The 13,553-nt window shown below is 38.4% G+C and overlaps 2 protein-coding genes across 2 annotated transcripts in view; one reads left to right on the top strand and one right to left on the bottom strand.

The window, feature by feature from the left end:
* Window positions 1-4,164, top strand: part of CHCHD4 (coiled-coil-helix-coiled-coil-helix domain containing 4) — a 10,356-nt gene extending 6,192 nt beyond the window's left edge. The window contains exon 3 of the mRNA XM_027882655.1: window positions 3,013-4,164. Within this exon, the coding sequence (XP_027738456.1) occupies window positions 3,013-3,302 (290 nt within the window). The 3' untranslated portion in view covers window positions 3,303-4,164. The remainder of the gene's footprint in view (window positions 1-3,012) is intronic.
* Window positions 4,165-10,179: 6,015 nt separating this feature from the next.
* Window positions 10,180-13,553, bottom strand: part of LOC114056981 (netrin-4-like) — a 44,411-nt gene continuing 41,037 nt past the window's right edge. The window contains exons 8-10 of the mRNA XM_027882697.1: window positions 13,285-13,353; window positions 11,999-12,169; window positions 10,180-11,891 (exon numbers count right to left, since the gene is read on the bottom strand). Coding sequence (XP_027738498.1) covers window positions 11,755-11,891; window positions 11,999-12,169; window positions 13,285-13,353 — 377 coding nt within the window. The 3' untranslated portion in view covers window positions 10,180-11,754. The remainder of the gene's footprint in view (window positions 11,892-11,998; window positions 12,170-13,284; window positions 13,354-13,553) is intronic.

Consider the following 13,553-nt stretch of genomic DNA (forward strand, 5'->3'; position numbering starts at 1 on the left):
ACTTAAGATAAACATGTAGTTTAGTATTTTTTTTTTTAGTTCTCATTTTGCCCCAGATGTTAACAGGCATTAGTCTTTGAGCAGTGTACTTGAGTCAGTTCAGGAAAACTTGTGCTCTGTTTCCCTTGGGAGAAAATAAATTTGTATAGTATTCTTATTTCTATCAATATTTTTTGTTGTTGTATCACTTAGGAGATTTTGATAGGCAAAATGTTAATGACTTGCTTTAAATCAAAAACATTGAAATTAAAAAAGCCACATGAAATGGAAAGGCAGTCAAACCAAGGTAAGTTAAGTTAGCATGTCATATTGCAGCATAGCTCACAGTTCACTATATGTGCTTTTTGACAGCTGTGGCTGATGAAAACAAATTAAGAATTCATTTGCAGCAGTTTGGAAATAGCATTCTTACTGTGAAGCTCGTTTCTAGTCCTGTGTGTTGCAGATGGTGGAATTTAAACATGAAAGATCCCTGTTTTCTCTGAGATCTTTTCTGCCTTCAGTTAGAATAATTTCTTATTAAGCTTATATGAAGAAGGCACTGATGAGTTTTATGCATGCAAAGTAATTTTTATTAGCATTACAGCTGTGATGGGAAAGATGGCTAAAAGCACTTATGGAATTAGACCTCAGACACAGATTGTTGCTGGTCTTTCCCTTCTGTTTTTCCAGACTTCTTCCTGTCATCTTATTTTGGAGACAGTTTTAATGTGGTTTCTGCAGAGGAGTGATGAAGTTATTTCTTTTTAGAAATAACTTGATGAGTGATCAGATGTACAGGACTGTTTTTATGACTGGGGTGTCCCTTTCATTTCTGCTTCCCATGTGTCTGTCATCTTACGCTGTGAATCACTGGCAGATAAACTTGTTACTGAAAAGTTTGTCATATAACAGCAAAGAAACTTTTCTCAGAACAACAGTGGGACTTCATTACAGCAAGTCCAAAGACAAGTGTTGACAAAGATGCGGATGGACCTGCCTCTATCCATGATATTAACAGATTCCATGAACCATGAGGGATTAGTTTATGTGATGCAGCAATCGATTGTTAACACAAACTTTGATCTGCTGTGATGTAAACAGGGTTGCTTTTCTTCCTCAAGTGCAGGCTCAAGTAGATTACAACCCACTGAATCAGGTGAGGTTCAGGCTGCATTTGAAACAAGTTTTAATTCAGTTTTACTTTAAAATAGTAATCCTGTCTATTGCAGGCTTGCCATTCAGAGAGAGTGGCAGCTGAAATCTGTTTCCGATTTAATTGTGCTCTAAGCTGGCTGATACACTTACTCACTGACGTGTGAACTCTGCTGTGACTGTCAATGAGGAAATGCTTGCCTTATTCATCTGTATTTTTACTTTGTTTTTTTTTTTAAAGCATGATATCTGTGCATATAACATCTGAAACTGATGCTCTTTCAGTGATCAAATAGGTGCAAGTGAATGCTCTTGTGATATCATAGAATGCATTGTTTATGGGATAACTCTTACACTGTTAAAATTTGTATGCTTACAAGGCAGTTCTGGTTCTAAAAGGAGAAATTTATTTAACGAAGCAAGTTGTATTTCTTCTCCACTGTATGATTAACATCTTTCCGCTTTATGTAGTCTTGGACAATGAGGAATCTGGCACCAGCCACCCATTTTCTTGTCTCAGAAGTGCTGCTTTTCCTCCAGGCAGCTAGAGATGCCCTGATGCACTGGACTAGGTTTTATCTTCTCAGTAAAGTGATTATTAGAGATACTTTACAAAACTTTCTTGCCAAATAAAGCATGATCTCTGAAAAAAATGTCAGTATTACTGCAGTTGACTAAATCATGCTAAGGAGGTTTTTACTTTCTGTGATGAAAAACAAGTCTGAGCAACGTCGAGATTTGACTGACTCAGTGTAATTTTCTGCTGAACTGCATTGGCTGAGTTAAAGCACATCATTGATGCATTGCAAATTAGAGTAAAATATTCCTTCTAATGTAGCAATAAATGATTGAACTGCTTTTGCTTCAGGTTTATGCACATGCTGTCAGCTTCTGCAGAAACACAACCTGGAGATGAAGTTAGGAAAGTGTACTAAAGAGGAGGAGAGCAAACTGTTCAAGTGGAGAAGAAACCAGCTTGGATCATAGCGCAGTATTTCTCTTATTCTTCTTAGATTAACATACCTGCGTGTGTGTTCATACAAGACGGAGAAAGAAAAAGATGTATTGCCTTAAAGAAATCTCATAAAGGCTCTAGAAGCCCCCATCACTGTTATATTGAATTTCTAAAACTTAGAGAAAATACGTTCTTTGGCTTGCTCTTCATTGTGCAAATCAGTTGATATCTCAAAGAACCTAGACCCTTAAATCTTCACCTTGCCATTCCATCAGTGAAGTATTTCTGTGGTGGCTTTAATTGTTCCAGAGCAGAAGCTGTTCCAGTTTAGAGTCTTAAGTAAATCTTAATTCCCTTTCGGTTGTGATCTAAAGTGCAATTTGTTTTCTGGCAACGAGACAGGCTGGCATGCTCTCACTGTTCCTTGTGTTCTGTGGCACGTGACTTAATCTGTGTTTTACAGATATACTGATTTTTATTTTTGTAATTGTAGTATTTCAGAGTTCATTAAAAACAGATCAAAATTCATCCATTCAACTTGATTTAAAAGATTTCTAGCCTTAATTTAAATTCTTATTACTTGTATGATATGATTCTAATGCTTTCTTGTCTGCCAAGTGGATTGACTTGACTTCTGTGTGTTTTGTAGCTCCCTTCGAATAGTCTCAGTGGCCTGTAGTCTAGGGAGAGACTTAATTCAGAGATGGATAGAGAACTAATCTCACCTATGCTTATGAAAGGATTATACAGATCAGAGAGAGATACAGGCTGTCCGGGAAGTGAAAGGTGTTTATCGCCCTTAAAGCTACACAACTAATGTGTTATTATTAGTACTTCAGTTCATCTGCAGCCTAGGAGCTGTCACTGAATTAAATCAGTTTTTGGAAGGAGCTCTTAACTTTTCTTCTCTCTTGTTTGTTCAGGGTTGATATTGCCCAATGGAGATATCAACTGGAATTGCCCGTGTCTGGGTGGAATGGCAAGTGGTCCCTGTGGGGAACAGTTCAAGTCAGCCTTTTCTTGTTTCCACTATAGCACAGAAGAAATAAAGGGATCAGACTGTGTGGACCAATTCCGTGCCATGCAGGAATGCATGCAAAAGTACCCAGATCTTTACCCTCAGGAGGATGAAAATGAAGAGAAGTCCAGCAAAGATTTGGAAGCTACTTCTGTGGAGGCCTCTGCTGCCAAAGAGGAGAAGGGATCTAGCTAATGAAGATGCAAGGAGGCTCTCGTCTCCATTTCTCATGTTCAGAGGCATGGACTTTTGCAGTATGTCTGTCTCCTGAGTAGTGAGGAAATGTTTCACCATGTTCTGTGCACTGTATCTTAATAAATAATTTATTGCAGAAGGAGAAATCTCAGAGCTACAACCTTGCAAATAAATACTGCAGAAGGAATGAGTGTGTGTATGTACTGTGTAACCTGCTATCAGACACACTTAATACTTTAACAGCTTTTTTTTTACCCTCAAGTATTCCTTGAGTTTTGACTTGAATAATGTCTTGAAATACATAGCTTTCAGCTAAATTTCCACTAGTACACCAGGTCTGTCTTCATTTCAGTATGTTCTGATCAATAGCTGCTCTTTTTGAATGTATTCTATTCCATCAATAGAAACTGCATTAAAATGATTGTTTTTCTTTAAAGATTTTTTTTTCCAGAGTGATACAGGACATTGATAATGGCCTAAATCTAGAATTTCTCAAATAATTTCAAATGGTCCTACTAGATTATGGTTGCATTTTAGTACTGGCATCAGATCAGGACTGCCAGAAAAAATGTTGAAATGCACATCTTTGATTTCATTTACTTATTGTGATGGTTTTTGAATTTTTAAAAACAGTGTGTTGTGCAACTGATGATAAAGATGAATGGAAAGAATGTTGGTCACTGGCTTTATTTTTGCTCTGAAACCGCAGGGTTTGGGTTTCTTCAGTCCCTGCTCCTTCAATGTATAGATGGGCACTTGCAAAATACTTTGAGAATACAATAAATTGTTACCTGGTGTAATGATCTCAAAACGGATACTGTGACTTAAGTGCATATTAAAAACCAAATACTTTTTACCTTCATTGGAAGCTCCTGTGTCTTTGTGGGTTTTTTTGTTGTTTGCTTTGGGTTGGTTTGTGTGGGTTTTTTCTCTCCTTATGTGTTGGTTACCTCAACCAAAGCATAAAAAGCTGTAGTGTCAGTGATGCAGCCCAGTAAGTCCAGCAACATTTAAACACTTGCCTGTCTCTGTGGGCAGCAGTCTGAAGAGCTCAGCAACAGTACTTCCACACAACTTTTTGTTTCTCTTCTTTGCATAAGTTATTTTGGTGCTACTGATGACATTTCTGAATATTTGAGGGGAATTTATGTTAAGCTTTACAGTGTATTTGAGCTGTTTGTATTTCAGCACAGCTGTTGAATCTTCCAAAAAAATTGTGGGCAGTTGAGCAGCTGACAAATACTTGGTTCTGAGGGCAGAGATAGCAGGTACTCTTGGCATCTCTTTGCTTTTCAAAGAAACAAAGTGTCACAGAACTTCTCAGTGTGACTCTCTCAGGCGTAGGAAGCCAAATGCCAAGTTAACCTGAGTAAATAGGCACAAAAGCAGCAGAGATAAACTTTGGCACTTAGGCAGTTGGACCAGGAAAATGGAATCTTAGGCAGTAGATAAACACTGGGCACCAAATTAAAAAAAAAAAATCACATGCACCCAAGCTTTTGGTTGTTCAAATGGAAATCCAGTGCATTCTTTGTGAGGAAGCAAGAGCTGTTTGTGAAGGGGTGCTCTGTTCTAACAACAGGTTTTCTCCTCTTTTTTTTTTGCTGTGCTTTTCTTTCCCACGTTGCCTCTGTGTTCTACAGGGTTTGGATCTGTCCTCTGTAACAGTATTTACAGCCTCTGTGTACAAAATGTAAAATGCAAGGCTCCTGGACTACAGTAGGTAGGGACCTGAACTGACTGAAGGAACTTGCAGCGTAAAATCTGACATGTCTGAAGGTGTATTTAGGATGGATTTGCTTCTTTCTGACTGCTGTGGCTTGGCAACCTGTTGTGCTACATCCAGTACAAATGTGAAATATGTGTAAGGGCCTTACATCAGAAACTGAAAAACACTATGCAATGTGTTTAAAGTGTTTTGAGAAAGGAAGTTACAGCTCTAATCCTGAAGAGTTCTTTGTTGAAGTTTTTGTTTTTGTAAAATGCAGTTGTCAGTGTATCGATAATGTAATTCCTATTTCTGTTTCCCAGCATTGCTTAATTTGCATGATTTTCCTCTTATAGTTGCATGCTCAAATCAAATAGTGGTTATTTGAATGTATAATAAAGATGATAAAGTGATCCTTGGCAACATGTGACGAACTTGTGAAATAAGCAGATGATAAAAAGTTACATTTTTATTTTGTGGATACAAAACTTAAAGCTGCATGTTGCAGTCTTGTTCTAATGTGTTTCTTATTTCATATATATATATTAGATAAATAATGTCTTGGTTCTCTGTCTGCCATCACTGAGGTACTGATTCTTGGAGAGAGAGTAGTAGATTCAAATGTTTTTGAGCAGTTTGTGGAGTTGTTTTGTAATAATTTTATGCATGGTGTTATCAGGTACTGTCAGGTGCTACTGTGTCAAGTAAAAAGTAGCCATTGCAGCGGGAGAAGGGAATCTTCATTAGGAAAGAATTAATTGCTCTTTATTTAATTCTGTGCCATTTTTTTATCTGTCCTATAAAAGCTGATATGCTGAATGTGATTAAACATTTATTAAAGTTTAGCTAAAAGAAAATTAAGCACTTCTAGATGTGCTACCATATTGCCATGTAATGATTCAGTTTTTCAGTTGTGGCCGTTCTGGTGCAGTGGTGAAACAAGCCATGGTTTTGGAGGCTGGGTAGGACTGTTGTCACTGCCTGGAATTCCCTGCTTGATGCAGGCTGCAAATTCATGTATCATTTGTGATAATTTGCTTGTAAGGATGGGCTTGTTCCTGCAATCCACTTAAATCAGTGGTGCATGTATCACATCTCCTGATGCAGATAATGATTGCCTCTAAAACTTATCTCTGCTAGGTGATTCTTTTAACATAAAATATACTCTAAAATATAAACAAATACTGCAAATTAGTTAAAATTAGGTAAAATTGCATTTTCAGAATTAGAAGTTAGTAATTTCTGTTATTCTGTGCAGTACAACCTAAGTAAATTTCAGAGACCTGACTTGAGCTTGTGTGTAATAACTTTCCTAGAGATATGAACTTGCTTCAGATGCAAAAATAACCTTTTTTATTCCTTCCTTCCTACCTCAGGAATGATGAACGCAGTGGTGGCTAGAGGGAGACGTTTATCTTGCAGTTCATTCTAAGGATCATTAGATCTGGGGATCTGGCAGGGCTATGTTGGAAACAAGATCTATATCCTCTGCGCTTCTGACTGAGAATGCCCTTGTTAAACCTGACAGCGATGTCTCCTGTTCATCTGAGGCACTTATCTGATCACACGTCAATGAACCTACTTTCCCATTCCTAGGGAAGTAAAAAAGAGATTATATATGCTTCTTAGACTCTTGTTTTAACTCATTAAAGTTCTAGCAGTGTTAATGTGGGACAGTGTAGAGCAGCTACCAACAGTTTGTCATTTATTCTTAGTCATCTCCCTTCAGTGTACGTGATTTCATTTTGTTGAACTGTCTGCAGTTGTTTTTCAACTGCTCTTAACCCCTCTGGAGCTGATGTTTTGTTAGTGATACTGGAACTTAAGACCCACCCAGCAGAGGAAGAGTGAAGTTACACCGAAGCAATGAATTCCACAGCAACATATTTGTTTCTACAAATGGCTTATTACAAATTGGTATTGATGGTTTTTGAGCAGACAGCTCAGGAAGGCCCTGCTGTAGCGAAAACAAAGTAGTGATTGCACAGTGCAGGTTAACCCACAGTACTCATATGAAGGGTACGTGGACAGAGGATTTGTTTTATATTGGGAGTGTGTACAGATGTTACTATGAGCATTACCTGCACAGTTAATTAAAGACATATCCTCACTGGTTGTTATTTTTCTCATAAAGACCATGTTACAGAAGAAATGGAGTTTATATTTTCAGAGCTAGACTCAAGATTTTTCAAATGCAGAAGAGCCAAGAGCCAGAGAATCTGGGCTACCAGAATGTATGTTGTATATTGTCCCATGTTACTTGCCATGAAAGCTCTACACCTGACATAAAGCTGCTATCTAGTGCCAGTATACAGGAACAGGCTCCTGGATTGGAATTCTCTTTGAAAACTCAGACCTGTGCATATGAAAATGGTGCATCAGGATGTTTCTCATCATTCAGCCACAAGACAAAAGAATGATGGCAATATTTATTTTGTCATTAATGTGTGAAGACTGAAGACTCACTGTAGAGGTAGAGTTTTCCCAGTAGAAGTTCAGAGCTAAGGTGAGAACTGGCACAGAGTCTGCACCTGTGTAAAGAGGCCGTGGAGCTATAATGTAGAGTTGCAAAGGTAAGTGTCAGTAATGCACTGGCTTGATTTTAGGTATGGAGACTGTCACGAGCAGACTTTGGTCTGCCTAAATCCTGAACATTTATAGGTAGGGCGTGTTCCACCTACCTGTCATGCATTTCTGTTTTAATGCCTTGCATCCCACAAATCCGCTCCATAAAGGAGCAGCTTTAGGACCTGTTAAATACTTTTGTAGACCTCATTAAGTCTCAGACCAGCAAAAATTCATGAGTGTATTTCTTGTGGGAATTAAGCGCCTGCAATACTTATGTATAAGATTTTGCAGGCTTGGGGTTGGAATAGTTATTGAACTAACATGCCATTTACAAGAATTAACTGTACTTGTTTTGTGGTTTTCATTTGTGCATGTTTTCATACCAAATACATGTTTTTTGGTAATTTGCTCAGTGGAAAACTAATGTATCATGGTTACCTTATTAGCTAAATGCTTTTCTCCGTTTGCCTGACACTCTTCTCTTATCAAAGCAAGACCCTGATGTTTGGAATATTTGTGGTTTACTAACTTAAAAAGAATTAACGTGCATGTGGTTTGAGGATTGCGTGGTTTAAAATTTTAAAAATAGATCCCAAACCTCACATCAGTTGAAGTATCTGAATATTTTTAATTGGAAGTTTTAATTAAAAAATAAAAAGTGCTACAACACATAACAAGGAACACACTTTTCCAGGCCTGGGGGACTTGAGGGAGCACGTCATGTGAATTATATCAATTAAAAGGAACCTTACATCAAGCAGCATGAAAAAAATTATGAGACATGCCAAGTGCTACAGAGAAAACTCTTTATAGCAGTGAGCCCCTCTCAGAAGAGCAGTGCACAAAGGCTGTGCATAGGTACCTTTTCCTTCTTCGCTTCTTGCCCAGAGCAGAAGCTGGAGAAGCACTATTAGCAATATGTCAGTATGTTGGAGTTAGGGCTCAGCACTCACAATGAGCATTTAATGAACTACTTTGATGCTTTAAGGATCCACATTGTCAGAAGGATCACGTATTCATGGACACACATGCGACACAGCTGTTACCGAGAGCTACGCTGACCTCCACAATCCTGAGTTTGCTGCTTTCTGAGAAGTTACATGTCCTGCTGCTTCAAACTATCACCTGCCCTATTAGAAACTTTCCTCAGTTTTCCAGACTCCTTGTCTTGTGAGTAAAGGCTTTTATTTCATCCTTGTGCAAGATTTCCAAATGGTAGATCATTGCTGCTCTGTGATATGTGGTTGCTCTACTTGTTGTGAGCCTCCTTGTCTGTTAGGGTGCTGTAGGTGGTTCATGTGGCCTTCTTAAAGGCAGGCTCCAGTTCACACATTTTAAAAGAAGCTGCCCAGCCACTTTGTACTGGCCAAATTCATCCTTTTTTCCACATTAGTATTCTTTGTATGACTGTGCCACCTAAGACACAAAGTCACAGGGAGGATCACAAGGACAATGTACACAGATCCAATCTTTTTTGATTTTCTCATCTCTTTTGTAATCAGTAGCTGTTATAATTTGATCTGTGTGGTTAATTTCTATTTACATTCTTATTTTCAGGCAGGCTCCCTGGACTGTAGCACTGCAGAACAAAGATTGCACATGATAGCTCTGTGTGACTTGAAACTTTATTCTTTTATTTTTCTTCTCTGTGAACTTAAGAGGTGCCTGATCAGCGCAAGTAGAAACACCAATAAAAAGTCAACTTGCAGTCAGCTTTAAAGAAAAGTGTGTACATATTGCCTACTTTTGAGATATCTGAAATACAGGATATATTGATGACTATCTTGTTTGCATACAAATGCAAACAGTGATTAATGACTCCTAATTAATCATTAATCACTATATCATCCTAGGCCCTGAGAGAACACACCAGGGTATCAATATTCTTTTATTATTAAATTAGTATTTCTACTAGCAGTAGCTAGTAAAGCTTGCAAACGACCATGTCAGAAAATAACTTTCATCCACAGAAAGGAACTGTGCAGATGTTTACCCTCCCCCCAAAATCACCAGTCTGGCACAAAAAGTGGAATAGGAGAGCTTGCAACGTGGGATATCCTCATCATCATTAAATAAGATCCCCTGCAGGTAACATGGCCTCTGTTGAAAAGAACATTCCTTAGTTTAGTTCTAAACACACTTGAAATTCATTATTTTGAGAGGCCTTTTGAGAACAGACTGTAAATTCATGTGCATGTCTTTATTGATATTTTAAAGAGAACTGGTCAATCTTTCTGTTGTGAGACAATTTCTGCCGGCAGGAAAGAAAGCAGTTGCTGTGCTAATTTCAGTAAACTGACATTTCAAATTCTGCCAAGTTCCTTGGTTAAAAAGTGTTTTATTGCATTAATTAAATGGCTCTTTGGAAATGCCACATTGCTGGATACCACTTTAGGTAACAACTAATAAATAATGAAGTGAACGAAGGAAGGCAGTGGAGGAGGGGAAATATTCTGAAAAGGAGGGAGGAAGACACACTGTTTATACTCTGTTGGGGAAGAAAGTACGGCTTTTCTTTTGTAAATATCTGCCTATAATCCATTTCCAAAGGAGCTGAGGATTTTTCTGCTGTTCAATCAATGTGAAATTAAAAGTAAACCAGTAATAAAGAGAATGAAAGAAGCTGTTTTTTCAGGTTCCCAGTAATAAAGAGAACAAACTGGTGGCCTAAGTTGTAGGCTGAGACTTCCATTTTTCTGCATTAGTATTGGGGTTTTCTAGATACTCCATGTGCCAGACAGTGCTAAATTAACATATTTCCTCTTACCTAGGAGGATTAAAAATTATAGACATGGAATTGAAATATGCAAAAGTAGCACGTGTGCTTGCTTTTTCTCTGTAACCCCCTGAAAGAATATAGATTGATTCCTTGTAATTTCTGCTTTGCTTGAAGAGAGAGTGCTCCAACCAGCTTCATTTCATCCTTAAACTTCATTGTGAGGCCTTCAAATGGAACACAGGTCTTTAAACTACAATTTCCTCAAAATATTGTGTTAAGGGAGGATATAAGTAGCTACCTCTTGATTACAATAGGGTAGGGTGAAATTGGTTTAGAGAGAATACTTTTGCAGAACAGAACTGATTTTACCTGGAGTGCAGATATTACCACTCGTGTACTTTCGTGGAGGGAAAAGTAATCCTCAGGCACAGTGGGAAGGAAGCAGAGTTTCAGTATCTTAGCCTGAAGTGTGACCAAGAGAAATGAAGCACAATGAAAGCACAAAGTGCAATCAAAGGCCAGTGGTCTAGAGCACAGCTGGAATAGCCAGGTTGCTCTCACAGAACTGTATCTACCTCATTTAATATATGGACCAGTCAATCCATTTACCTCCTGCTTTGTGGCTTTTGTAGTGTTACAGTCTCAACATTCGAGCAGCCGCTTGTTCCTCACGTTTTGACTTCTTCCTGGCATTAAGGCTTTTTTTTTTTTGTGGTAATTGCTGTGAAACCTTTGTGGTGTTACAGACTGATGTACTACAGCAAAGAGCTGGATTTGGAATAGAGTTTGAACCCAGGTGGTTTCTGCAGCAGAGCTCAGCACTAAGCATTGGTGATAGCAAACACACATCTGTAAAGGACATTGTCCCAAGATAATTCACGTTTGCTTCTGTTCAGCAAAGGGATAATATTGTCTTCTAGAAAGCAACCCGTTATATTGGCATAATTGCAGTCTGATGTTAAATCACTCTGAGCTCTTTTAAATACATTTATTTGATATTCGTGTTTAGTATTATGCCACTTGTAAAGCTTAAAGAAATTGCTGCCTTTTAGTGGTCACTTATAAAGAAAACTACATCCCAGTAATGAATGCATTATGTAAGCAGTTTATGCATATTAATGTCAGACTCTGACCTGAAGTATGGAAACACTAATCCACATCTTTAGTTTTGCCTTGCAAAATTATTCTCTGGATGGAATCAGGCTCAAGTTAAGAACTGACTTGTAACCTATGTGTGATGCACTAAATATTCTTGTATTATAAGGCTGTGCATTTTTTGAGAAAAGTAGTCATGTCCTGAGTTTCCTGTCTAAGCATATGAAAGTAGAAGGGATGGCAAGTCTGCTCTCATCACCTCAGCTAGGAGCACATTGAGTGGAAACACATGAACTAACTACACCTTTCACTGCAGTGTTACTAAAGGGCAAAGTCCAGCGCTGTAACTTCTGAAGCAGAAATTATTTGCACCCAGTTCGAAGAATATCTGATACTTGTTTTCCCAAATGGGCCTTCCAGGGCTTCACCAGGCTGTTCATGTTTACAAGGAGTTTGCCAGTCCTAGAGTCCTCCTGGCCTGCTATAAGGTAGTCACTACCTAATTTAAAAGAAAAAAAAAAAAAAGCAAATGGTCTGATGTTCATAAGGAATTGTCACCACTGTTTACAGGGGAAGAAAAACACCTGGTGAACATTTTGTCCTTACCAGGATTGAGAATGGGACATGTGCAGCCCCTGTTGGTCCAGGATTCTGGGTAAATGCTTCTGTTGCTCCGGGCAATTTTCACTTTGCCTGATTTCAGGACCTTCTTCACTTTCACAACAACTTCTGCATGGGTCCCTTTGTCATGAGCAGACAGGATTCTTGCTTTTATCACTGTTCGGATAAAGATCAATAATGAATTTCTAAATTTTGGTTTATTCTGCTAAAAGTTAGAATTCTAACACCCTAAAAGAAGACATGAAAAAAAACACCCAAAACTCCCAAAACTGCAGTTGTACGGAAAGTACAATGCTTCTGCATTTCACTTGTGGTTCTTATAGATAAATTTGGAGAAGAAAAACTAGATTTTTCTTTTGAAGTAGATAACTCATCCTTTCACCATGTTATTTAGCAGCTATTTTTAATGGGCTGATGTCAAACACTTGGAAATCATAGGAAAGCACTTGTATATATACATAAGGAAGGGTGAAAAACCCAGATCAGCAGCTACCAATCTGATTTTAAGTGCATTGATTATATTTTCCAGTTTGAACACTTGTTGAACTTTAACACTGGCCTCTCAAAAATTTTGTCCTGTGAGAAGGGACTGCCTACTCTACAGGAAGGAATTCAGGAAGTTTCCCATCAGACTGCAGGCATGTCACATGGCTAAAATTCCATGATTGCACAACAAACCAGAAAAGACATTTTTGTTTTGTGGTCCAACATCTGGTTGCCGTGACAAATTTCTCTTCCTTTTAATTTAATAGGATCCCATAACTTTTTGGCAGGCCAGCCCCATCTAGATCAGCCCCACAAGCAGGCTTTGTTGTGTCGAGGCACAAGCACAAAACACCTTTGGATCCCAGAGCTTTCCTTTTTTGCTTCTTGTGATGACATGAACCAGGTGCTCATAAACAACAGTATTAAGTACATTCTTGGCAAATGAGCATGGCCATTTGAAGCTGCATAATGAGTGCAAAAACAATGGCAGTTTAGATGTGAGATTTTTATCATCTAGTCTTGATGTAGAGGCCAATCATTCCACTGAGCACCTCTCCTGCTGTAGAGGGAAGCTGACTGCGTGGGAAGGAGACACCGTGGAGCCTTGCACAAAAATGCTTTTCAGTTCTGATCAGAAGTTGGACATGTCACTATAGACCAAAAAGGCAGAAGAAATCCTACCTCTCATATCATGACCTAACCAATCCTGTTGTTTTTCATAACTATTGGCTAACAACATCCACAGAGAGAACATTGGGAAATTATTGTATCTTGAGGGCACTTACCATAGGCATATTTCATTTGGCAGAAGTCAGCGACGCTCCCAAGCACCTTTTCTTTGCACACACACTTTTCTAGCAAAATCACCAGAAAAATCACCAGAAGGTTGGAGAAGAGCCAAGAGAGAGAGAAAAGAAGAGCAAGTGATCCTCAGTTATAAAGTTAGGTTTCTATAGCTCCCATAATCTGTATGGACCTTAAGAGAAAGTTTGAGAGTGAGCTCAGTTATTTGCAAATGTGTTTCTTGTTATATGATAAAATAATTATTCTGAAA

Source organism: Empidonax traillii, unplaced genomic scaffold (genome assembly GCF_003031625.1).
Source record: "Empidonax traillii isolate 1590-97213 ecotype Southwest subspecies unplaced genomic scaffold, ASM303162v1 scaffold109:size1658292, whole genome shotgun sequence".
In the NCBI taxonomy this organism is placed as follows: domain Eukaryota; kingdom Metazoa; phylum Chordata; class Aves; order Passeriformes; family Tyrannidae; genus Empidonax; species Empidonax traillii.